The sequence below is a fragment of the Chanodichthys erythropterus genome, chromosome 6, assembly GCF_024489055.1.
Source record: "Chanodichthys erythropterus isolate Z2021 chromosome 6, ASM2448905v1, whole genome shotgun sequence".
In the NCBI taxonomy this organism is placed as follows: Eukaryota; Metazoa; Chordata; class Actinopteri; order Cypriniformes; family Xenocyprididae; genus Chanodichthys; species Chanodichthys erythropterus.
Window position 1 is genome coordinate 22,098,294 of NC_090226.1, and position 24,442 is coordinate 22,122,735.

Here is a 24,442-nt window from a genome sequence, read left to right on the forward strand (position 1 = left end):
CCTATAGACTGAACAGGTACAAATTCACATTTTTTGTAGTTTACAAAGAGACAATTACGGTATCTTTTTCAAAAGTTTGCGTTTTCAGGCCCCAAAACGCCATTGTTGTGTAAATGAGCACATGTATGTTTTCACTTTAGTAAATGGACCCTAAGATCAAACAATGTCAACCCCTGCCATACTGCTGCAGTTAAAATGCTCTAGTTTATGGTTCTTATCCACTAGATGTCAGGATTTGTATTTTTCAATCCCCAGAAACATTTGTACACAAAGGTGAATGGACTCTATCACTTTTTTTTTTTTTTTTTTTTACATGATTAGTTAAAAAGTTACTGGGAATGATCTTAGAAAAAGTATTTTATTGGCCATAAACTCTGGAATGTATTATATGAGTGTCATGCTCTTTACTTTTCTCTCGTCTCATCTGCTCAGAGCTGAGGGAGTTTTCCTCAGCTCACTGCACAGCTCAAATGACAGCTTCAGCTTTAATTTTAATTGTGCTGTTGTTGTTATCGTTACTACAGTCCATAAAGATACATGTAATTGTAGTTAACAAGAATGTTTATGAATTTATTCAAGCCCATTAAACATCTCTAATTTTAACCATCAGATGGTTGTGTACAGATGGTTCAGTAATAAGCTTCTATATTAATGTGCCAGGTGTCCAATCTTTCTCAAAACCCCTTCCACAATCTATCAGTCTGTTGCACTCCTTCAGTCTGGGTGTGGGGTGTGTCTATGCATGCATATATGATATTAGCTGAACTTTGTCAAGTCAGTGCAGTAAAGACAGTAGTGCTTTCTTCATGTGACACTACAGGCTCTGACTCCTCCACTGATGTCGGAGGGTAGGTGTTTGTCATTTTTCTTTGGCTAAAACTTTTTGTGAAAGTCTTGTTAAGTTAGAATAAATAGCTAATATTATTTATACATTTGAAATGTGTGAGATCATTTGTAAGAGAGACAGCATATATAAGATACCTAAATCAGGGAGCATAGAGTGCCATATAATGTAAACAGTAAATTGAAACAGTAGAACTTTGTAGCTGAACATTCAGTTTTTCTGAAAGACAAAAAAGATTTATCTCAATATTACATAATAATACAAATCTTAAATGCATTTTATGACAGAAACGTTTTCACTTTCAGCCATTCTATTGTCACTGTAGACTAAAGGTTGATCAGGTTGAATATGGTTATGTATCTTACAATAATATTTTATGGAGCACTCCGACTGCATATGTTTGAAAGAAAGTAAAAGAGCTGATTGTGCATCTACTAGTGCTTTTTGTTTAGTGTCCAATCTATCAAAATATGGCTGTTCTGTTATCAGTGGTTGTTTCAAAATGTCACCATCTTGAAATTGCATTTGGATCTCAATATGAAGCTAATCTAGTGGGTATAAAAGGTTTTAAGGCTTTAGGTAAAGACTCACTGTAGCAAGCCTTCTATGATTCTTTGTTTTGGTCAACATATACTTCTGTAAAGCTACAGTACATTTTCTGCACTTTTTGGGACACCCCTCAAACAGTCTGAGCCAATCAGCATAGGCAGAGCAACGGTTTCCAAGAAACCGCCCTGCTATCAGTTTATCAGCGGGTCACAGTTCACAATGTCACACATGGGCACTCACTGGCAGTACGCAAAACTCCCTTACAACTACGTAAGCTTGTTCAAAGGAGTAGACAGTCTTATCTATTGTTTTGATGCAGTAGTCAGACCAGAAAATGTTTTTCCCTCAATGATAAATTATTTTTATAAAACAAACTATTACAAATCTCTTCAATAACATGAGGTAAGTGACAGCTTTTTAAACCTGAAGATGTATTTACATTTTCATATACTTGTTTTGTCATCAGAAAAGTTATTAAACCCAAATTAGACTAAATCATCAAAAATTATTATAAAGTATATTTTTTTGTTTTCTCCCTCTCTTCTTTATAATTTTATTCAAAACTTAAAAATTAAATTCAATATGAATAAACAATTCACTGCATTTTTACATTGTAATATGTAAATTCTTAAAACAGAAATACAGTGTTTGTCTTAATACAAAGCAAAAGATGGGTTCATGTATACAGTAAAAAAGTCTAACAGAATCATTGTTTTCAGCTGAACAGTAGGCTAAGTTGATGAAACTATATAAATTTACCATGATTTTACTAGAGTAAGGAAATGTTTTGTTGTAAATGGAAGAAATTATCATTCTAAACAATCATGCAAATCCATTGTATTACAATTAAGTTGTAGTTATAGTTTTTAAATTTAAAAAAGTATTACCATAGTAACCATAATTTACACTAAAATAACAGTTACTATAGTTATAGTTAAAACTGTGGTAGCTTGGAGTTAGCCATCAACATAAAAAGTATTCACAAAATACCACCCTTAAAACATGGTTATTCTGAAAGAACTATGGTAAATTTTCACAAGGGACAGGTTTATAAGTCAGGAATGAAAGTGTATTGTCTACCTCTATGTATTATATTTTTAACACGGTTTTCTTTTAAATTATAAAGACCACTTGTTTGATAAAAGTTCTAAATGTACATGTAAATGTTTTTCACTCTTATTAGAAACAAATTGCTAAACCTTTTAAGCTCAGACATCTTAAACCTTATGTGTTACATATCAGGAAATACTTTTCACTTTTACTTACTACACACAGTGTGTATAAAACATCTTATACTCTCCACATGCTCTAGTAGTAAATCTGTTTTTTTCCTTTTTGTTTTGTTTTGTTGTTACCCAGAGACAGGCTTCATCTGTGAGAGTCAACCCATATGATTTATGCACACATCCCTCAGTAGAGGAGCAGGCTGTGATCCATTCCTATTCGTCTCTGAGACCTCTACTTCCCAGGCCTGCTCAACTCCATCCACCTGTCCCCATGACCAGCAACCCAAAGCGTTGGGTAATAAAGCCCTTCTCCCCTAAGCTAGAGCAGTCGGAGTTGCGCTCTATATTGAGCCCTACTGGTCAACCACAGTTGCTAGAGAACACGTGGAGTAGCAGTCAGGACGGTGACTCTTTCAGGTTAAGTTTGGAAAGCATAACAGTAACAGGCATGCAGCCCACTGTGATGGGGTCATCTGGGAGTGGTAAAAGCACCCCAGACATAGTAGTCCAGGCTCGACAAGTGTCAGTGTCAGAGGATGGAAGTGACAATGAGGACTGGAGGCCCAGTACCCCAAGCAACCCCAGCAGCCCTGGAACTGCCAGCAGCACTGGCTCACATGTTGGGTTCTATTCCTTCGTAGATGATCCAACAAGCCCAGAAGCAGAGATGAATGAAGTCTACATGATTTCTCCAAAAAGGCAGGCCAAACTGAATACCTTAAAGGAGAAGAGCACCTTTAAGCTGCAGACGTACACAGAGGAAAAGAGACCTGGAAGACTATTCGAAGAAATTAACGGAGATGACCTTTACACAGTCAAGGATGCCTCCACAGTGAATGAAGAGGAGGAAAATCCAGACCGAATTGAGATAATCCGGAATCAGGCACCCAAGAAAAGCCCTGCCCTTAAAGAGCAGTGGAGTGCCTTAGAAAATCTGGACCTCAGTAACACTCCACAAAGGCTCCTGGATGGGTTTAGTCTACGCTACAAACAAGTGAGTGCAAAGACTGAAGAGGCCAGGATTGATCCTGGCACCATAGACAATGAGCAAATCGACTTCAATGCAGCACGGAAGCAGTTTCTAATGATGGAACAGTCAAAACAGAACCCCTTCCAACAAAGTCCTCAGCAGCTCCCTTACTCCCTCAAATTGCGAGGACAATCTCTATCCTCAACAGCCAACATCTTCACTCCAAAACAAGTAAGCAAAGAGAACAGCCTAGAGGAGAATCAGATCCGACTAGCAACACAACAAGAGGCAGAAGTAAAGACTGTAACTATGACTGAGGATCCAGAAGATGGAGTTCTGAGTGGTGCAATAGATGATGTTGACTCTGGTCTTGGTGACCGAAGTGGAGGCTACACCAGTAATGGGAACATTTCAGATGAAATTTCCATTTCAGAGATGGGAAGTAGCTTGACAATGCTTAGTGCAGAGGAGACTCCCATTCAACGGGAAATCAGAATTTCCCAACAACGTGAAGAGAGTCTACGGCGATCAAGGGGTATCTTGCGCACAGACAGTTCGGAGATGGTGGAGATTAGGACAAAGCCAATTCTGACCCTGTCGTCTCCACCGGTGAAAGCTGCAAAAGCCAAAGAAACAAATAGAGTGAGTTTCCTTATTCAGAGAGAGCTTGAACTTGAGAAAAAGCGACAGAACCCACAAAGTGTTTCAAGCCACCATAGTCGAGAGAACCAAGTACAGGACAAGAAGTCATTTGAGTCACAACCCGATGAAATTCTAATCACATCTTTGAGGACAAGTTTAATAGAGAGTCCCTCAAATAATGTAGAGCAAAGAGCAGGCTCTGCAAATGACATGTGGATTACAGAGCAACCTGTACTAGTAGAGGAAGGTGACATCTCAGACTCAAAGGAGGTTCTTTCACCTTGCTGTCCTCATCGACATCCTGATGAATCTATGCTTCAGAGAAACACTGACAGCAGCATTTTTGGAAACAAAGCCCAAATAAGTGCATATTCCTATGAAAACAACCATTCTAAAGTAAAGGTTTATAAAGAAAATGGTGTTGACAGCCAAACCAATAACCTCAGAACAAAAAAAGAGCCATCATGGATTGCAGAATACAACAACAGCATGTTAAGAAAGAACAGATTAGACTCTCCAAATATTCCGTCCCCACTGGATCCTGCAAAAAGAAGTTGGTACACTCCTCACCTTGAGCGTACCAACTGGAGCCCCAAAATGCAGAACGCCCCAGACAGCATCCGCCAGGAAATTGAAGAGGACCTCAGGCGAGAACAAGAGCTCCAAGTGCTGAGAGAGTCTTTCTCAGTACCCACCTCAGCACCCATAACTCCAGTGCCTACTTCCTCTGAACCCAGGTCTCCATTAAATAGTACTGAGGAAACCATATTCTCGCCACAAACTCAACATGGGGACATGGCAGAAGTGGATTCTGTATTTCCAGAAAAGAAGACTGGTTATAGTTACCCTCATTCCTGGAGTCTGGACATTTCCTCTGTCTCTCAATTATCCATGGCAGGTAAAACTGGTCAGTCTCACTGAACTCAATACATGGTAAACATAAACATAGCAAATGGGTAAAGGGGGACTGCTTACAGGCACTTTTGTCTGTTGTCTTATTATTCTGTACAATGTTTTAGGCAAATGCATTTCATAACTTTCTTGTTTATAGCTAACTGATTAACTTAAGTGTTAAAAGTTTATGGATGTCAGCAGCACGAAGGAATGAGAAAGAATTGCCAACTTAGTTTCTGAACTTTGGACATAACATGGCATTCTGCTTCAATGAAAAATGATTAATCATTTACTTACGGATGTAAATGCACATTTCAAGTTAAAGACTGTTTTTCAGACGATCAAATGCATACATACTATATCTTGTTTTTCAGTATAATTTGAGCTGGTACTTGGCCCTCTACATATAAAGAATTCATGTCAGGCCGAGGTTACAGTACACTTATCAGTTCAGAATCTGTATCCATAATGAAATTAAGACTACATTTTAACAGATATATAGTATGTTTAGATGTATCTTTTTCAAATGGACAGTGATTAACAGTATTCTAACATTTTAACAGTAATCCAGAGAAAAGGAATGAGGAAACAAATGACTCATATAAGTAGGTGAATGAATCATAATCATAATCAAATTTTTCTTTATCTCTTCAGATAAAGGTCTACTGTTGTCCACAGCACGACCCAGTTCTAGACTGCCCTCTATGTCAATTTTCACACCCCAGCCATGGGGAAGCCCAAAACCCATGTCCCCAACTGTTTCCCGGGTAACCCCCATCAAGCCCTTGAGCACACCTGCAGATGTGTCATCACCTCTTTCCCAGAAAGGTCTGACTGAGACATTGCTAAAGGACTTTGAGGACAGACGTTCTAAACTGAAGCTGGAAGAAAGTGCAGTGAGTGAACTCTGCTGAATTTAATATTTAACATGCTTCTTTCAACGACACAGTTTGATATCACAAAGCTCCTAAGTAAAAATGAAAATGTGCCATCATTTAATCACCTTAATGTCACTCCAAATCCACAGAAGAAAAAAGTCATACACCTTTGAATAATATAGTATATATAGAGTTATATACACATATACAGTAGGTGCGTTATAAAAATGGATTTAGAGCCGATTTAGATTTTTCTCTTTATAAATTTTTCTTTCTTCATTGTCTCTTAGTATGCTGGGATCCAACCTGTTGATGCCATAAACAATGAGGTGAGATGAGGTTTTCTGTGTCTAGTGCCCTCTGTTGGATTTTGAAACAGATCCCGTTTGATCATGTTGTGTAACTGCGGTTTCTCTGCAGGTCGTAGAGGCCACCCGTGTAACAAGGCATAAAAATCAACGAGCCCTGCAGTGGGAGGCAGGCATGTACGCCAACCAGGAGAGCTAATGAATCGCCATTGACATTACAGGATGCACACCTGAAATCATCTTCAGACAAGAATGACTTAATGTACTAGATTTAATACCATATTGCACTTACAGACACACTACTTGCGCCAACTCACCATATAAAGTCAGTGAACACGAGACATGTCATTCACAGTTTAACTGGCTGTTTAGAATCGACTGGCGTGGTGGAAATAGTGTAGGTGTGGAAAGCATCTTGCCTGCTTGGGGTGAATTGAATTCATTTGCTTCTGCAGAGAAGCTCTAGCAAATTCGATAATGAAAACGTTTTTTATTATATTTCTATGCCATGTAATAACATTTAACTATCATCCAATATTCTTATAAAAATACACATAAAAAAAAAAAAAAAAAAACATAAAATTTTACTGCAGATTATTAATGTTCAAATAGTCAGTGCTTAAATGGACAGGCCAGCTTACTATTTACATAAGGAATAAAAAAAAAGAACAACCTGGGCCTCGACATGAACTCATTAACACACACGCCTGTTGATCAAACAAAATAGTCTCTGTTTTGAAATAAATGTTGAATCTTGCTTTTCACTAAAAAATGTAAAATATCAATAGAAGATTCTTTTTGTATTGAAATTGTATTGAAAGATTCAAAAAGTTGCTCTGGAGATTTTTGAAGTATTGTAAAGCTGATATGAGAACTGTTTTTTTTTTTTTTTTAAAGAAAGAAAATGTACAATCTACTTTAAGTTATGTCATCATCACTCAGAAGTTTTGTTTAGTCTGGTATATCAAAATTAACTTATGTGTTCTGTGTTGTTAACGCAATAATAATAACAATAATGATAATACACTAATATACAAAATATATAATTAAATGCTTGTATTTAGTAGACATGTTTCATTTAGACAAATATTTATTACAATTTTGTAGAATATAAGATATGCTACAAGTTTCAAGGCTCTGGAGAGTGATTCCCAACCAGTGGTACTGTGAAAATTTTTATTTTGAGAGAGCGAAATAGAGGAAAAATAGATTATAATATTATAATTGAGTTTTTCTAGTACACTTTTAACATAATGAAAAAGGAAATAGGGCTTTATACATTAGCTTAGTCTGTTTTCCAATCACAGTATTATTATTTTTTTCAACATAAATAATGACTGACTTATAAAATATTGGTTAAGCTGAATGTTTTGTGTTTACGAAGGTGGACTTGAGCCTTATTAATTTGTTGTGATACACAAGACCAAAAAAAAAAAAAAAAAAAAAGGAAAAAAAGAAAAAGAAATCACTAGTCTAGTAGTGGTGGTGGTGGGGGGAGAGCAAAAGAGTAAGTGCAATACAACTGAGTGTCTTGACTTATTTGCTAAATAACTTCTATGTTAACAAGTTCCACCAATGTTCTCATCCCACTAATTAAGCACTGTCAAAATCTGATATACCTGCAGAACAATCTTTTCTGGTTTCAGGCTCCAGTATCTATAATGAATACTTATGTGCAATATTTCTGTTAAATTCATTCAAGTTAAATATGGTGTTTTGTTGTTGCTGTTGTTGTTTCTTTGAACGCTAGAACATGTATGACTATGGCACTACAGCGCCCCCTAGTGAATAAACTCCATTAACACAATATTTTTTTAAAAAATGCTTGCAATGTAATTTGCTTAATTGTTCGGTAATTCAGTGGCACTGTCATAAATATGTCTACACAAATGCAGAACACATTAAATAAAGACACAGAAGCTATACAAGACTCAAAACCACCTCTGAACCCCTGTGTATGGTAACCACACTTTGTTTTTATGCTCTCAGAGGTGAAATTGAGGGAATCTCATGGTGGATGCATTTACAAGCAACAACAAGTTTCCTTTTAAAATCATTTTCACTTCAATCACACAGCTTCAATCCTGCCTTAAACGCAGTTCAATGCCAGCGGGGCTTTCCACACTTTCACATCAATTAAAATCCACTTCCAGTGGATAAAATCCTGTGAGTATGCGTTGTGTATTTTTAAATTAATTTTCATATTAGCCCGTACTAATGCATGAGTGTTACTGCATAGCGTGTAACATTATGTGTAATGTATATTTAGTGATTTTACATATTTTATTCAACATTTATAATTTTGATCTAGACAATGATCAGTCTTAATATTTGGACCATGTGAAGACAACATATACTTCATATGTTATATCTATCTATCTATCTATCTATCTATCTATCTATCTATCTATCTATCTATCTATCTATCTATCTATCTATCTATCTATCTATCTATTATATAAATTAGAAAAAAATTGTAGAGCAAAAAGACTACTACAATTATACTAAAAGGGACCTTTTACTTGCTAAAAATGTAAATATTTGATATTTATATATTTTTAAAAAGTCTTAAAAAAAAAAAGGATTTAGGAGAAAATCAAATGTGTGTCAGATCTGCACCATGTTGCAACAGGTTTTAAAGTGACAGCAGCTTAATATACTGCAGTCATTAATGTTAAAGGGTTAGTTCACCCAAAAATGAAAATTCTGCCATTTATTACTCACCCTCATGCTGTTCCACACCCATGAGACCTTCGTTAATCTTCGGAATGCAAATTAAGATGTTTTTGTTGAAATCCGATGGCTCTGTGACGCCTGCATAGCCAGCAATGACATTTCCTCTCTCAAGATCCATAAAGGTAATAAGAACATATTTAAATTAGTTCATGTGAGTACAGTGGTTCAATATTAGTATTATAAAGCGACGAGAATACTTTTGGTGCGCCAAAAAAACAAAATAACGACTTATATAGTGATGACCGATTTCAAAACACTGCTTCAGGAAGCTTCGGAGCAATGAATCAGCGTGTCGAATCAGTGTGTCGAATCAGTGGTTCGAAGTGCCAAAGTCACGTGATTTCAGCAGTTTGGCGGTTTGACACGTGATCCGAATCATGATTCGATACGTTGATTCATAACGCTCCAAGCTTCCTGAAGCAGTCTTCTCATCGCTTTATAATATTGATATTTAACCACTGTACTCAGATGAACTGATTTAAATATGTTTTTAGTACATTAATGGATCTTGAGAGAGGAAATGTCATTGCTGGCTATGAAGGCCTCACGGAGCCACTGGATTTCAAGAAAAATATCTTAATTTGTTTTCTGAAGATTAACGAAGGTCTTATTTTGTCCTTTGGGAATTGATTGGATCATTGTCACTTGCGATCTTATGCGAGTGTCAGGTTGTCCCTCACTTGCGCTGAAAAAACGTCATCAGAGAAGAGAAGTTCTTTAATCAAAATAATTTGATACTGCAAATTGGAGGGGAAATTATTTTGATTAAAGATTACGAGCTATGTGAATTTTTAAAAAAAAAATCATGATGTGATAATCGATTCATAATAAATACTGCAATTTTACATAAAAAACAAGAGTTGTCCATTTTGATTTAAAGGACTTTCAAGTCTATTGAAAAATATTAGTGCAAACCACTGACATCCAGACTGCTGCTGAAGTGATGTTGTCACATGGTACATGTTACTTTTCTGAGCGTAGGCATCTATAGCAACCATCCAGAACACCCTAGCAATTGCCTAGCAATCATCCACAACACCCTAGTAAACGCTTAGCAACCACCCAGAACAGCCTAGCAAACACCCAGCAACTTAAAACTGCTTCAAACTTTAAGCTTTTTAAACATCAAAGTTTGTTCATAAACTTTACTCCTCTAGTTTGTGCTATTGCTTGTTATGTATTCATTTTTATTACTGACTGTTTACTGTTTACAAATGTTTGAACTTTATAGTGGTTAGGCCACTATTTTTTATTGTGGTATAAATATTGGAATCAAGAAATTTAACTGATATGTAAAATGTTGATGCCATAACATATTTATTAAAATACAAGGTTACTTGGCTCAAAACAACAAAAAGAATAACTAAATGTGACATTTATTATAACGTTTTTATGTGAAGATGGTTTTAAGTTCATTTAAATTTAAAAAGTTGTTATATTTTTTAAGTCTATTTAATGTTAAAAATCATGGCTTTCAGTTATATGTTGAATTGTTACAATTGCTCATTTCATCTGTAGAATTTTGATTAATTACAGAAAAAAAATGTATCATTACTTAGTTCATTTTAAATAGATTGACAGCACTATATATAAGACTTATCTTTTGTCTTAAAGGTTAAGCATCACAGCCTCAAACTCCCAGTCTGCCAATCAAATGGGGGCCATTCTGACTTTAGTGGAGCCTGTGGTTGTCATCAATAAACTGGGGACATCCTTCTTTGATATGGCCCTCACACAGACCGTGTACAACCAGTCACTGAGGGCAGCACTAGGAGACAGTGATCAAGCACAGGCGTTATCCTCACGATTTCTTCTTATTCAGAGTGTGTTATCCTCTGTGGCGGCCATGTTGTCCATTATACCACTGAGCCGCATGGCAGACCGCCATGGACCTAAATTCTTCCTGGTGGCCTCTCAAATGGGTTCAGTTTTGGGCATGTTTATGCTTGTCATCTTCATGTACTGTGAGGTTCCTCTGGAGTTTCTCTACTTGGGCTCTTTGCTGCATGGTTTGAGTGGAGGTGGGCCAATGTTCTGGGCTGGGGTGGCTGCTCTGGCGTCTCTGAGTTCGGAGCAGGGCAAACGCACTCTTAAACTCAACATCGTAGACTTCTGTTTTGGAGTCGCAGGGGTCGTGGGAGGTCTCCTGTCTGGATATCTGTATCAGATGGGACCATCAATTCTCCTCCTGACAGCAATTCTGGTTAGTGTTGTGGCACTACTGTACACTGTGTTTGCCCTCTCTGACTCGAGATGTTCCCTATCCGAGGGAGAGCCGTTGCTGAATGAATCCGAAAGTGGGAACACCATGGATCGAGTCTCCATAGGCATGCTGATGGCAGCCATGGTGCTATTCATGTTAGGCATGGTCGGATCAGAAAATGTGCTCCAGCTGTTTGTACTGAAGCCCCCTCTGAGCTGGGACTCAGTGTGGGCAGGATATGGCAGGGCCGCCACCAGCGCCATGTACCTCAGTAGCTTCTTAGGGGTTCTGATTCTGTTCAATGTGTTGGGGGACACAGCCCTCACTCTTCTGGGTATTGTGTCCAACTGCACTGGGATGGCAATCATGGCATTTGCAATAGAAAGCTGGGTCTACTTCCTGGGTAAGTTGGTCTTAAAGGGGTAGTTCCCCAAAAAAATGAAAATTCTGGGATGGTGAAAAGAACTCTTTTATTCAATAAATAATAATAAGCTAAGCACAGCTTAAATATAGCCTTTTCGGTATACAGCCAGTCAGGGTGATACAATAGGTAGGTCTATCTCTGGCCTTAGCCAGGTAGTAATAACGGCAGTTATTGAAATGAGAGACGGTGTTAGTCATCACACACTTGGCCTACTTTCGTACTGCTCATCTTCTAAATGCTGTCTCGTTGCCGACTCCACTTTGCCACACCCCCCTTGTCACAGTCATTTAAACATGCTCTGGGTCATTTATTTTAGAATAATAAATATGACAGACATCATTGAAATAGGTGTCCAGTAATAACTTTAGTTCTCAATCAGATAGTCAGGGCCCACTGGGGGGCCTCAGCAAACTTTCAAGGGGGCCTCAAGAATACTTAAAATTATTTAAAACAAGACAAAAGATGCATTAAAATAACCTACTGGTGCCCTAGAATCAAAGATTCAATTTACCTTGGCATAGTTGAATAACAAGAGTTCAGTACATGGAAATGACATACAGTGAGTCTCAAACACCATTGTTTCCTCCTTCTTATATAAATCTCATTTGTTTAAAAGACCTCAGAAAAACAGGCGAATCTCAACATAACACCGACTGTTACGTAACAGTCGGAATCATTAATATGTACGCCCCCAATATTTGCATATGCCAGCTCATGTTCAAGGCATTACACAAGGGCAGGCAGTATTAATGTCTGGATCTGTGCAGATCTGAATCATCAGACAAGGTAAGCAAGCAAGAACAATAGCGAAAAATGGCAGATGGAGCAATAATAACTGACATTATCCATGATTACATGATATTTTTAGTGATATTTGTAAATTGTCTTTCTAAATGTTTCATTAGCATGTTGCTAATGTACTGTTAAATGTGGTTAAAGTTACCATCGTTTCTTACTGTATTCACGGAGACAAGAGCCGTCGCTATTTTCATTTTTAAACACTTGCAGTCTGTATAATGCATAAACACAACTTCATTCTTTATAAATCTCTCCAACAGTGTGTAATGTTAGCTTTAGCCACGAAGCACAGCTTCGTTCAAAATCAAATGTAAACATCCAAAAAAAATACTATACTCACATGATCCGATGCATGCATGAAGTATGCATGACGAACATCTTGTAAAAATCCATTTGAGGGTTATATTAGCTGTGTGAACTTTGTAAATGCACTGTATTATAGTCGATAGCTTGGGGGGCAGGGAGCGCACAATTTAAAGGGGCTGCAGCCTGAATCTGTGCATAGTTAATGATGCCCCAAAATAGGCAGTTAAAAAAATTAATTGAAAAAAATCTAAGGGGTATTTTGAGCTGAAACTTCACAGACACGTTCAGGGGACACCTTATACCTTATATTACATCTTGTAAAAACTGGTTCTAAGGCACCTTTAACAACTAAAAGTAAAGATTTTTTTTTTTTTTTTTTTTTTTAATTCACGCCTTCTATTTAATCCGAAATTAATGTTTTTGAAAGAAGTAACTTATGTTCACCAAGGCTGCATTTATTTGATTAACAATATGGTAAAAGCAGTAAAAGTATTGTGAATTATTATTACAGTCAAATAATACAATATTACAATAAAAACTGCTTTTTATTTTTATGTATTTTAAAATGTAATGTATTCCTGGGATGACAAAGCTGAATTTTTAGTAGTCATCCAGTCTTCAGCGTCAACTGATCCTTCAGAAATGTTTCTAACATGCTGATTTTTGCTCAGGAAGCATTTCTTATTATTATGTTGAAAACGTTTTGCTGCTTTTTTTTTTTTTATGTAATAATATTTCACAATATTACTTTTTTTTGGTGACCATATAAGACTTCTTTCAAAAACATAAAAAAAATGTGAATCTGTATGAGATAAATTAAGTTAGTGTGATTTGTGAGTGTGAAGTGTGATTTCTAGACATGGTATTGCAAATTGTTATGTAAATTGATAAAATCTTATAACTCCATGATCATTTTTTATGCTGAATATACATTTTTAGTTATGCCAAGCTCTAATATATTTCATCAGATAGAAATTGTGACTATCCAGTAAACAACAGGAAAAATTATGGGACCTTTGAATATTAATGTGGACAATGGGGGCCTTGAAGTTTAAAGATCAATTCTGCAATTTTTTTGCAGGCGAAATCCAGTAATTTCGATAGGAATCCACACAATTGAAAATTTTGCAAGAGGGCAAAATATTTACCCACACAGATTTCACAAAAAGTACAAGTTGGTCACACAGATTCACTTCGATAACCATCATAAGCTGCTTGGTTTTATAGCTACTCCTGTATGAGCTGTGCTACGTGCATCATTATACTATTAAAGGTGCAGTAAGCGATTTCTGAGAAAAGCAGTTGATATTTGAAATCACCAAAACAAACATGCCCCTTCCCAGAAAGACCACAAACCTAACCTGATAGCTCCACCCCCAAATTCACAAGCAAGCTATGCAACACAGGCGACACACCCCTTACTACTGATTGGCTACTAGTGTTTTTTGGTGCTTGGCCCAATCCACTTTCAACATTGCTCAGCAATCGCTTACTGCACCTTTAACAATAGACAATGGACCCTTTTGCTGAAATTTTGAAATCTAATGTGACCGCACCTTAAAAGGTTGACAACCACCGCCATAGACTTTGTGAACCGCAAACAAGAGTGAACCTACAATTTTTTGAACCACCGAAAACTACTTTATTCTTGTAAACCTGTTCGCTTGTGAAATAAATTAGCCATGGCTGATTTAATAGTGCATGTGAACAGCATTGGCAACTTGAAAAAGACACTCCTTTACATTCACTAAGGTAAAATGCTTAAAGGCTCATCAGTGTAGAACTGTTATGTTTCTGCATTGAGATGTGTTGTTTTAAACAGCTAGAGGAATCATGATGTTTGCCTGCGTTCCCATGCCAACTCTGCGAGCTATGCTGTCCAAGAATCTGCCTCCTCAGCAATATGGTAAAGACTGCTGTTATTATATCAGACTGTATGTGAAAGTCACTTAGAGTGTGCTTCATCCAAGTACAAGCCATATATTTGAGGTCATGATGCACGTTATTTGATGCTTCATGAGAGTCCTCTCCTGTATCTCTTGGCAGGGCGAGTCTTTGGGCTTCTCCAGCTGGTTCTGGCTGTGACTGATCTCTTGTCTAATGTCTTTTTCACCTCCATTTACCCATTAACTCTCGGCTGGTTCAGTGGCTTCTGTTTCCTCCTCTCCTGCGCCATTAGTTACATTAGTGTCATCCCGATCATGTAAGTAAACCTGCTGTTAAAAAAAACAACAACAGAAAAAGTTCTTCGGTAGTTTCTTCTCAGATCATGTGGAGTAACTGCTACTTATTTTTGTTTTTCAGTTATCTAAGTGGCAGAGAACATGGAGCCTGAGAACATGAAAATGTGTCTGTTGTAATTCATTTTGATTCATTACTACAGAGCCCCTAATGAGATATGGTGATTTAAAATATATGATAAAATTATATTTCAATGCTTTTGCTATTGCATTTGCATTCCATGAGAAAATATAGTCCCCCCACCCCACCTTATGTCACAAAAACTTTGCAAGCGAAAGCAAATGCATTGAAATACATTTTCCTCAATTTCCCATGTGCCTTAAAAGGAATTGTTCAGCCTAAAATTAAAATTAAGTCATCATTTACTCACCCCGGTGTTGTTTTAATGCTGAATGTCGTTATTTCTTTTTCAGACAACAAAAGAAGAAATAAAAAAAAAAATGTCCCACTCATGCTTGTCCATATAATGGCAGTGAATAGAGACTGGCATCAATCAAAAAATAAGAAAAAAAAAAATAAGAAAAAAAGATGCAAATGTATCACAGAATGATCCCATGCAACATATGTCGTGCATCTCATATGTTCTGGGGACATATGATAGGGTTTGGCAAAAACAAATCGAAATTAAATGTATTATTTAAAGGGTTAGTTCACCCAAAAATGAAAATTATGTCATTAATGACTCACCCTCATGTCGTTCCAAACCCGTAAGACCTCCGTTCATCTTCGGAACACAGTTTAAGATATTTTAGATTTAGTACGAGAGCTTTTTGTCCCTCCATTGAAAATGTATGTACGGCAGGGGCGTAAATCGCGGGGGGGACGGGGGGGACATGACCCCCCTTATCTGAGTGCTGTCCCCCCAAAAAAATATAATTAAATACCACTCTAAGTATTGTAAATAAATGATATATATTTAAAATAATTGTTTAACAATTAAAGCAATACAAACGCAAACAGCGTTTTAAGTTTAGAAACATTTTGAGTCACCCCTCCCTTGCCTCACAGTGGTTTGGTCCACCGCGCACGTCACACTCGTGCGTGTAGAAATCCGGCGGCGCCGGCGGGAGAGAAGACAGACGGTAGTTGAGAGGAGCTCTAGTTAGGCTGTTAAGGCTATTTTATTCAAAAACATCGGATGAAGTGGTTATTTTTGCTTTAATGCTGACGACGCTGAGTAATTAGTCATAACAAAAAAAGCAAGATGATAACATGATTTTTTTTTTTCGTGAGCTATTTTAGCAATTATAATGTTACCTAGCGTGTTTGGTAGCTTGTTTACAATAGTTTGTTGGATACTATGTCACCCACACCAACAACAATTAACCGTGTGATAAGAATATGTGAACTGTAATAAGGCTAGAAGATTTACTGTTGTGTGTTGGGTTTTGCTCAAAGTATATTCATCGTATTTTGGTGACTTGGTTGTAAAAAACTCCAAAAATATTTCAATAAATAAATGATTTTGAATATTTTGGTCAATTTAGTAAGTTTTTTTTTTTATTGAACCAAAGAGAAACATTGAGCATAATGGCAGTCTACATGCTACACTAATAATAGTAGTAAGGTTTTCTTCTGTGTAACATTACGTTACATATATCCTTTATAAGTAAAATTGTGGCTGTATTATTTGTGTCCCCTTCAAAAATTGCTCTTGAGAAATTTTATGTTTATTGTCCCCCCCTACTGTCCGATGAAATTTACGCCCCTGATGTACGGTATACTGTCCATGTCCAGAAAGGTAATAAAAACATCATCAAAGTAGTCCACGTGACATCAGTGAGTTAGTTAGAAGTTTTTGAAGCATCTAAAATACATTTTGGTCCAAAAATTACAAAAACTACGACTTTATTCAGCATTGTCTTCTCTTCCGGGACTGTTGTATATATCCGCTTTCACTCCACAGTGACGCTGCTTCTTCTTCTTTCCTGTTTTACGGTGGTTGGCATCCAGCTTATTGGTGCATTACTGCCCCCTTCTGCTCCGTACAGTGACGCGATTAGGACATCCACGACATGCACCAACGCACCATTTTAAAAAATATAGCAATACCAAAATACAAACAATGTAGAATAGCTTGAAAACAGCGTGCGTCTCCCTCAGACTGTAAACAAAGCTCGGGCGCACCAGATAACACGTCATCAGCGTCACTGTCCGGAGCAGTGTTCCGATGATGGACGAAGGTCTTACGGGTTTGGAACGACATGAGGGTGACTCATCAATGACATAATTTTCATTTTTGGGTGTACTAACCCTTTAACAAAAAAATCCTGACCTCGACCTTTGCACAAAGCTATGCGACATACACGTTCGTGAGACCCTATTAGCAACTGCAGTTCATTTCGCCTCATCCAGAAAAAGCACAAAAGCTGTGAGAAATCAAGATGAATAAAACGCAACAGAAATACAATGCTTAGAAATCTCAAAAAAGTATCTGTGTACTTACTCACTTAGTTAAATATCTCTGGCTCAGAACTCTGATGAAAATCACAATGACAGTTGACAGATGTGAACGTGATAACTTCTTCACTTGGTCGCTATTCATTATATGGATGAGCAAGAACGAGACATTTTGTTTTTTTTTTAAATCTCCTTTTGTGGTCCGGAAACGAAAGAAGGATATACAGTATTAGAACAACACCAGAGTGAGTAAATGATGACTTAATTTTCATTTTAGCATGAATTAACCCTTTAAGGGCCTCCATATCTATATTGCTGAATATGATTTAATTGTTAGAGAACAACATTACAGATGGTGTATATTGTACCAATAAATAGTCAGTGCTTCCTGTCTGTGTTACGGGCAGTTGTGGCATCATGGTTAGAGAGTTGACTTGTAAACTGAAGGTCATGGGTTTGAGTCTCAGTACTGGCAGGAAATGTAGGTGGGAGAGTGAATGAACAGCACTCTCTTCCACTCTTTTTACCCACAACTGAGGTGCCCTTGAGCAAGGCACCTAACCCCCAATGGCTGCCCACTGCTCTGTGTGTGTGTGTGTTCAATACTCACTGCTGTGTGTGTGCACTTAGATGGGTCAAATACAGAGCACAAATTCCGAGTGTGGGACACCATACTTTGCCACATGTCACGTACTTTCACTTTTCTCGATAAACTTTAATTTACAGAGCTTATTGCTCCTTGGTTGGCTGCTCAGTCATGCTGTTCCCAAGTGGGCTATAGGTTTTGTTACAGCATGGGCAGGGGGTTCTGCAGTTAACTTTTTGAATTTTTTTTCTCCAGTCTGGTTCAGAGTAGGGATTCTTTTTTTCAGTTTCTCTGAGGATTCATCAATATAGAGTTCATGTGTTCTTGTGTGCTTTAAAAAAAAAATGACTATACTACAATTTTTTTTCATGTAATTTGGAATCAGTAACATACAACAAATTGTAAATAATCTACTCAGCACTGCTGATGAAACATTAAGACAATAAACATACGATTGCGACAATATATGGATTATCTGTGTTCTTCTAGACATCTCTGGTATTTTCATGAGAATAAAGTATATTTATAATGCAATGATAATCGACATAGCCTATAAAGTATTCTATAGTCACGGTATAGAAGACTATAAAATAATACTGGTTGCTTTCAGAGATGGTAACAGACGTTTTAGACTTGTATCACAATTGTGTGGGCTGTGCTACAAATATTTCAACCTCTGTAGCACCAGTTCTATATATACACATGTGTGTGTGTGTGTGTGTGTGTGTGTGTGTGTGTGTGTGTGTGTGTGTGTGCGCGCTTGTTTTCATGATTTATGAGGACACAAATTTGTATAATGACATGGGTATTACACTGGTATTACGACATAAACATGTTTTATGAGTCCTCATATTTAAAATAGCTTTAAAAACATACTAAACAATGTTTTATGTAAAAATGTAGAATGTTTTCTGTGATGGGTAGGTTAAGAAGTAGAGGTAGTGTAGGGGGATAGAATGTACAGTTTGTACAGTATAAAAACCATTACGCCTATGGAATGTCCTTACCAAGATAGCAAAACAAACCTGTGTGTGTGTGTTAAAAGTTTTTAACTGGATAAACTGAATACGGTTCAGATGTGTTTTCTCTGTAATGTCCAACAGCTGCCACATGGTGTCACCTAATCGTCTATGCGTGACCTACTATGGCAAGCGGTATTGAAATATAAAACTCTGGTTTGATTTTATTCATGGATATATATTTTAGATAGTTTCAATCGTATTTTGATGAGTTATATTTATAATTTGACTAATCAGTATGATAATTACAGATATATCTTATCTTAATTTTGAGATGTTTTATTAGTAAAATCTGTGGACTTTAGCAATGTTTGTTTCATTATATCAGTGACAGTTAAAAAATGGCAAAAAGCACTTTTTTGTTGTTTTTTTTTGCCTCAAGTTTGCATGCCGGTAACTCAATCAGTTTAAGACTTATTGAGTTGCAGGCATGCAAACTTGAGGCAAAAAAAAAAAAAAAAAAAAAAAAAAAACACAAGAAGTGCTTAATTAATTTTTAAGCCAAATTAATTTAATTAATTAATTAACAAACTTTCTTTTTGGTTTCTTCATTTTAAAGACTAAATAAGTTATATAAATTAATATATAATATTTTATATATAACATTTGCTGCAAGAAAAAAGGAATTAGGCTAATAACCATCCATGGCCTGCCCCCTAATGCTCTTTCTCTCGGTTTGTGTGTGTTGTTGTCTTGTCTTGGAGTTTGTTCTGTGTGTGGTATTTATGTTCTGCAGAGCAGGAACCTGCTGAAAACCAGTTTTATACTGAGTCAGGCCTGATTGTTTTAATCCTTGCTTAAATAAATAAATAAATAAACAAACCATAGGACTATATGAGGTAAAATAAGCCCAGCTTTTAATCAATATAAGCTGACATTGGGTTAAAGTGTGCAACCCAACTTGCTGGGTTACTTTAATTTAGCAATTTTGTCTACTCAAAACTAAATTAATAGAAATCACATTAATTATATATATATATATATATATATATATATATATATATATATATATATATATATATATATATATATATATATATATATATTACCGTAAATGCTTTCAGTAAATTCTGCAGGACACTTTAATTTTTTACATTCTACATTAATATTTTACATTCTAATATGACATACTTAAGTTCTATTTAAGTAGGTCAAAAAACACTCTTAAGTTCAACTTACTGTAATATAGTTTACATTTTTTTTTTCTTTTAATTGTAAATAATGTGCAGTTAAGTATCCGAAAAATATTACATTCAGTTTGTATGCAAGTATATTCTTTTAAAGTACATTATTTCCATAATAAATACTTCTTTTCCCACAAGGATTTATAGTCTATAAAGCCTTACATTTTCACAAGTAACTTACAATAGGCTCTTAACAAAAACTGAGCTAGGTTGTGCATTACGTTTGTCGGTATATATTATCTCAAACATGTCTCACATCTCTTCTAAATTACGACTGCTAGAGCCAGCAAGTATTAAATGCTAAAACGGCTTGCCATATGCCTATTGCCTACGTATTTCCGCTAAATTTTCAGTGTCTACACGAGCTTCCGGTAAAGTATTCATTGATAGCAAACTGTGGTAGTAGTAGTAAACTTTTTCTCACATATTTCCGTTAACTCTCGATCACAAACAAATTTATATCGTTACATTATACATATATTACTAACACACAATTTTAGCATATTACTTTAAAAAATAACGTAGTAATGAGTTCAAACAGCTTTAAATACCTTCGGCGTGAAGGTGCATCATCTCGATATTGTTGTGTCCCGTTCTGTAAAATGTCCTCAAGGTTTAATTCTGTGATAAGTTTCCATAGTTTCCCATTGGACGAAGAAACACGGGAAAAGTGGCTTCGCAAAATCCGGCGTGAGAATTTTAAAGTTAGTCCTAATACAAGAGTCTGCAGTCGTCACTTCAAGAGTGATGATTTGATTGAACCATCGACTCCTACAGCACGCAGACTAGTGAAGAAGGGCGCTGTGCCCACGTTGTTCCAATGGAACAGCTGTTCCACCCCAGCACCAAAACGCACCGGGTTATGGAAGAAAAAAAAAGTTCCCACTCATTTAAAAGATCCTGTGCCTACGGAGCCGCATCAGGATCATGATTATTGCTCCTCTCCAACCCAGGCTGATCTGGATTTGGATCAGACCGAAGATCTTCAAGAGGAGGTGGAGTTCCTGAGGAGACAGGTGGAAGAGTTGTCTGTACTACAGAGATTTTGTCTGGGGAGATTTGCTGCATCTGACGATGACATAATGTTTTACACGAGGTAAGCTCTAAAATGTAAACAATATAATTATCGAACACATTGTTGCATTGGTCGTCTGATTGCCTAAAACTACTCTTTTGATCTTTACGTTCATTTAAGTATTTTATTCCCTTGTGAAAAAAAAGTTTGTATTGAATCTGCACTTGTAGTGTACTTCACATCTTAAAGAAATAATAATAATAATAAAAAAACTGTTCTTCCAGATAATATATTAATGAAATAATACGTCACTTAACATTTCTCAAAGAGTACATTTTGCACGACATGCAGTGGGTGTAATGCATTACAAAAAAATAATTACTGTAATTTAATTACTTTTTTTCGTGAAGCAAGTAAGGGATTACTCTTAATTCTGTAATTTACAGTTACTTTTGATTTAATTGCATTAAATACTTCTTGCAATGAAACTTCTTACAATAAAAAGCTTCTTGACTTGACTTACTGTATAGACTTTATAATAATTCTATATAAAACAATAGTGGATTTAACATCAAAATTGAACGGCTAATGTTAAAATTTATGTTTTTAATGTAACCTTTTCCCTTTAAATACTTTGGTCAGTTCAAGAATAATGCAATTTTATATTATATATTTGGAAGAATTAAAAGAGCAGTTTTGTGTCTGTCCTTGTATTGTTCAATTGATCAAGGTAGATATGGGATTTAGAAAGTAATTAGCAATAAGTAATGCAATACTTTTTAGAGAGAGTAATTAGTAATGTAATTACACTGTTGAAAATGTAGCAGCTAGTAAGTAATTACTTTTACTACAGTAACTTACCCAACTCTGATGACGTTTCTTAAAACACTTAAGTACACTTATAAAAAAAATGCTTTTTGTAATGTCATTTTTTTTACTTTTAAAAAAGTACACACACACACACATATATATATATATATATATATATATATATATATATTAGTAAGTAAATTTTAATTCATTTTAATATAAATCACATTAATATATATATTACTGTACATGCTTTCAGTAAATTCTGCAGGACACTTTAATTTTTTACATTGTACATTAATATTTTACATTCTAATATGACATACAAAAATGTACTTAAGTTCTATTTAAGTAGGTCAAAAAACACTCTTAAGTTCAACTTATTGTAATATAGTTTAAATTTATTTTCTTTTAATTGTAAATAATGTGCAGTTAAGTATCTGAAAAATCTTACATTCAGTTTGTATGCAAGTATATTCTTTTAAAGTATATTATTTCCATAATAAATACTTCTTTTTCCACAAGGATTTATAGTCTATAAAGCCTTACATTTTCTCAAGTAACTTACAATAGGCTCTTAACAAAAATTGAGCTAGGTTGTGCATTACGTTTGTCGGTATATATTATCTCAAACATGTCTCACATCTCATGTAGGTTTGCGACTTACAACCACTTGATGGCGTTCTGGAGACTGATTGAGCCTGCATCCCACAACATGGTTCGTTTGACCAGAGCAAGGCAAGCTAAAACAAAGAATGAAGATGGAGCATCAGGCAGTGCATCTGTAAATAATTAATTTATGCATTTTATAATTCTGTAAAATACGAATATAAGAATAAAATAATCTATCATTCATTACACTATAAATTACATACATGTTATGTAGGGGGAATAGAAAGAAATTGGAATGTTACTAATGTTACTTTCTCTATATAGACCTACACATTATTAAAACTTTTCCAATGTTGTTATTTTAACAGTATCAGTCCCTGCTGCCCATAGATGAGTTTTTTCTTTTCATGGTCCATCTCTCGGTTGGTCTAACAGAGAGGGATCTGGGCCACAGATTCAACATCCATCAGTCCAACGTGAGTCAAATAATTACAACATGGGCCAATTTCCTGTACACCATTCTTGGATCTGTGCGCATCTGGATGTCTGTGGAGGCGGTCAAGGCTCAAATGCCAAAGGAATTCCAGGACTACCCAGACACACAAGTAGTGATTGACTGCACCGAGCTGCGTTGCCAAACACCATCCTCTCTCATGCGTGAAGGTGAAGGGTCCCATTGCACCTTAAAGGGGTTAATTGGCATGGCACCTCATGGTACAGTCACTTTTGTGTCATCCTTGTGTGATGGATCTGTCAGTGACAAGGAACTTCTGAAGCAGTCTGGGATCGTGTTGCTACTGAAACCTGGAATGGCCATTATGGTCAACAAAGGTTTTCTTGTAGATGATTGTGTACCATGCAAAGTTTACAGACCTGCTTACTTGATAAAGCAGGAAGAGTTGCCAGCTAATGAGGTGAGCGAGACTCAATCCATTGCTCGGCTGAGGGTTTACATTGAGAGCCTCATCTGCAGAGTGAAGCAACACAAGCTGTTTGATACAGTCATCCCTCACTCCATCACCACGACCATCAACCAGCTATACACTGTCGCTTGCCTCCTTATAAACTACCAGAATGGCCCTTTGTTACAAGCATGGGCAAAGGATTAAAGTTGTTGTTGGGGGATACATCAAAGGATTAATGTAACTATGTAGATAAATGTAAGCATGTAAATATTAATAACTCCGATACAATGTTCCTGTAAACATGTAAATATAAATAATTTTCATAGTATTTCTGTAAACATGCAAATAACTGCAGTTGCATACAGAAAAAAATATAATGTACTCATGTAAATAGGTGCAGGAAAAGCTTTATAAAGTTATTTATGTTTACATGAACACTGTATCAATGCAGATCAATGTAAACATGTAAATATAAATGACTTAAATGTCTTTCCTGTACATCACTGTAATGGAAATATGTAAATATAAATAAATTTATAAAACTTTTAAAAAATGTACACCGCTGTAATGTAAACATTTAAAAGGAAAGTTCACCCCAAAAAATAAATAAATTCTGTCATCATTTACTCAGTCTCGAGTTGTTCCAAACCTGTATGAATTTCTGTCTTCTGCTGAACACAAAAGAAGATATTTTGAAGAAGACCCATCAACTTTTTGGTTCCATATTCTACAAAATATCTTCTTTTGTGTTCAACAGAAGACAGAAATTCATACATAAGAGAATTTTCATTTTTGGGTGAACTATCCCTTTAACATTGGTGCATTGTTTATATAAGCACATAAATACAAATAACTGTTTCTATAAACATAAGTTTATAAAGTTTCTCTTGTA

General features: G+C 36.0%; 3 protein-coding genes across 6 annotated transcripts; all 3 read left to right on the forward strand.

The window, feature by feature from the left end:
- Positions 1 to 759: 759 nt before the first annotated feature.
- misp (mitotic spindle positioning) lies at positions 760 to 8,418 on the forward strand. Of its 3 annotated transcripts, none has more exons than XM_067388467.1 (5): positions 760 to 848; positions 2,753 to 5,138; positions 5,780 to 6,021; positions 6,294 to 6,332; positions 6,424 to 8,418. In XM_067388467.1, the coding sequence occupies exons 2-5, from the start codon at positions 2,891 to 2,893 to the stop codon at positions 6,508 to 6,510; spliced, it is 2,616 nt and encodes an 871-aa protein (XP_067244568.1). In that variant the 5' UTR covers positions 760 to 848; positions 2,753 to 2,890; the 3' UTR covers positions 6,511 to 8,418. The 3 variants fall into 3 exon arrangements, with proteins under 3 accessions (XP_067244568.1, XP_067244571.1, XP_067244569.1); XM_067388470.1 differs by having other exon boundaries at positions 2,753 to 5,129; XM_067388468.1 differs by lacking the exon at positions 760 to 848 and adding an exon at positions 1,377 to 1,795.
- si:ch211-262i1.4 (solute carrier family 46 member 2) lies at positions 8,370 to 15,616 on the forward strand. 2 transcript variants are annotated; one of them, XM_067388471.1, is made up of 5 exons: positions 8,370 to 8,477; positions 10,662 to 11,653; positions 14,601 to 14,684; positions 14,825 to 14,981; positions 15,083 to 15,616. In XM_067388471.1, exons 2-5 carry the CDS (start codon positions 10,702 to 10,704, stop codon positions 15,111 to 15,113), a joined length of 1,224 nt encoding a protein of 407 aa, XP_067244572.1. In that variant the 5' UTR covers positions 8,370 to 8,477; positions 10,662 to 10,701; the 3' UTR covers positions 15,114 to 15,616. The 2 variants fall into 2 exon arrangements, with proteins under 2 accessions (XP_067244572.1, XP_067244573.1); XM_067388472.1 differs by lacking the exon at positions 15,083 to 15,616 and having other exon boundaries at positions 14,825 to 14,985.
- Positions 15,617 to 20,631: 5,015 nt separating this feature from the next.
- Positions 20,632 to 23,786, forward strand: si:ch211-262i1.5 (uncharacterized). The gene is made up of 3 exons (XM_067387395.1): positions 20,632 to 21,304; positions 22,688 to 22,817; positions 23,014 to 23,786. Exons 1-3 carry the CDS (start codon positions 20,736 to 20,738, stop codon positions 23,752 to 23,754), a joined length of 1,440 nt encoding a protein of 479 aa, XP_067243496.1. The 5' UTR covers positions 20,632 to 20,735; the 3' UTR covers positions 23,755 to 23,786.
- The last annotated feature ends 656 nt before the right edge of the window (positions 23,787 to 24,442 follow it).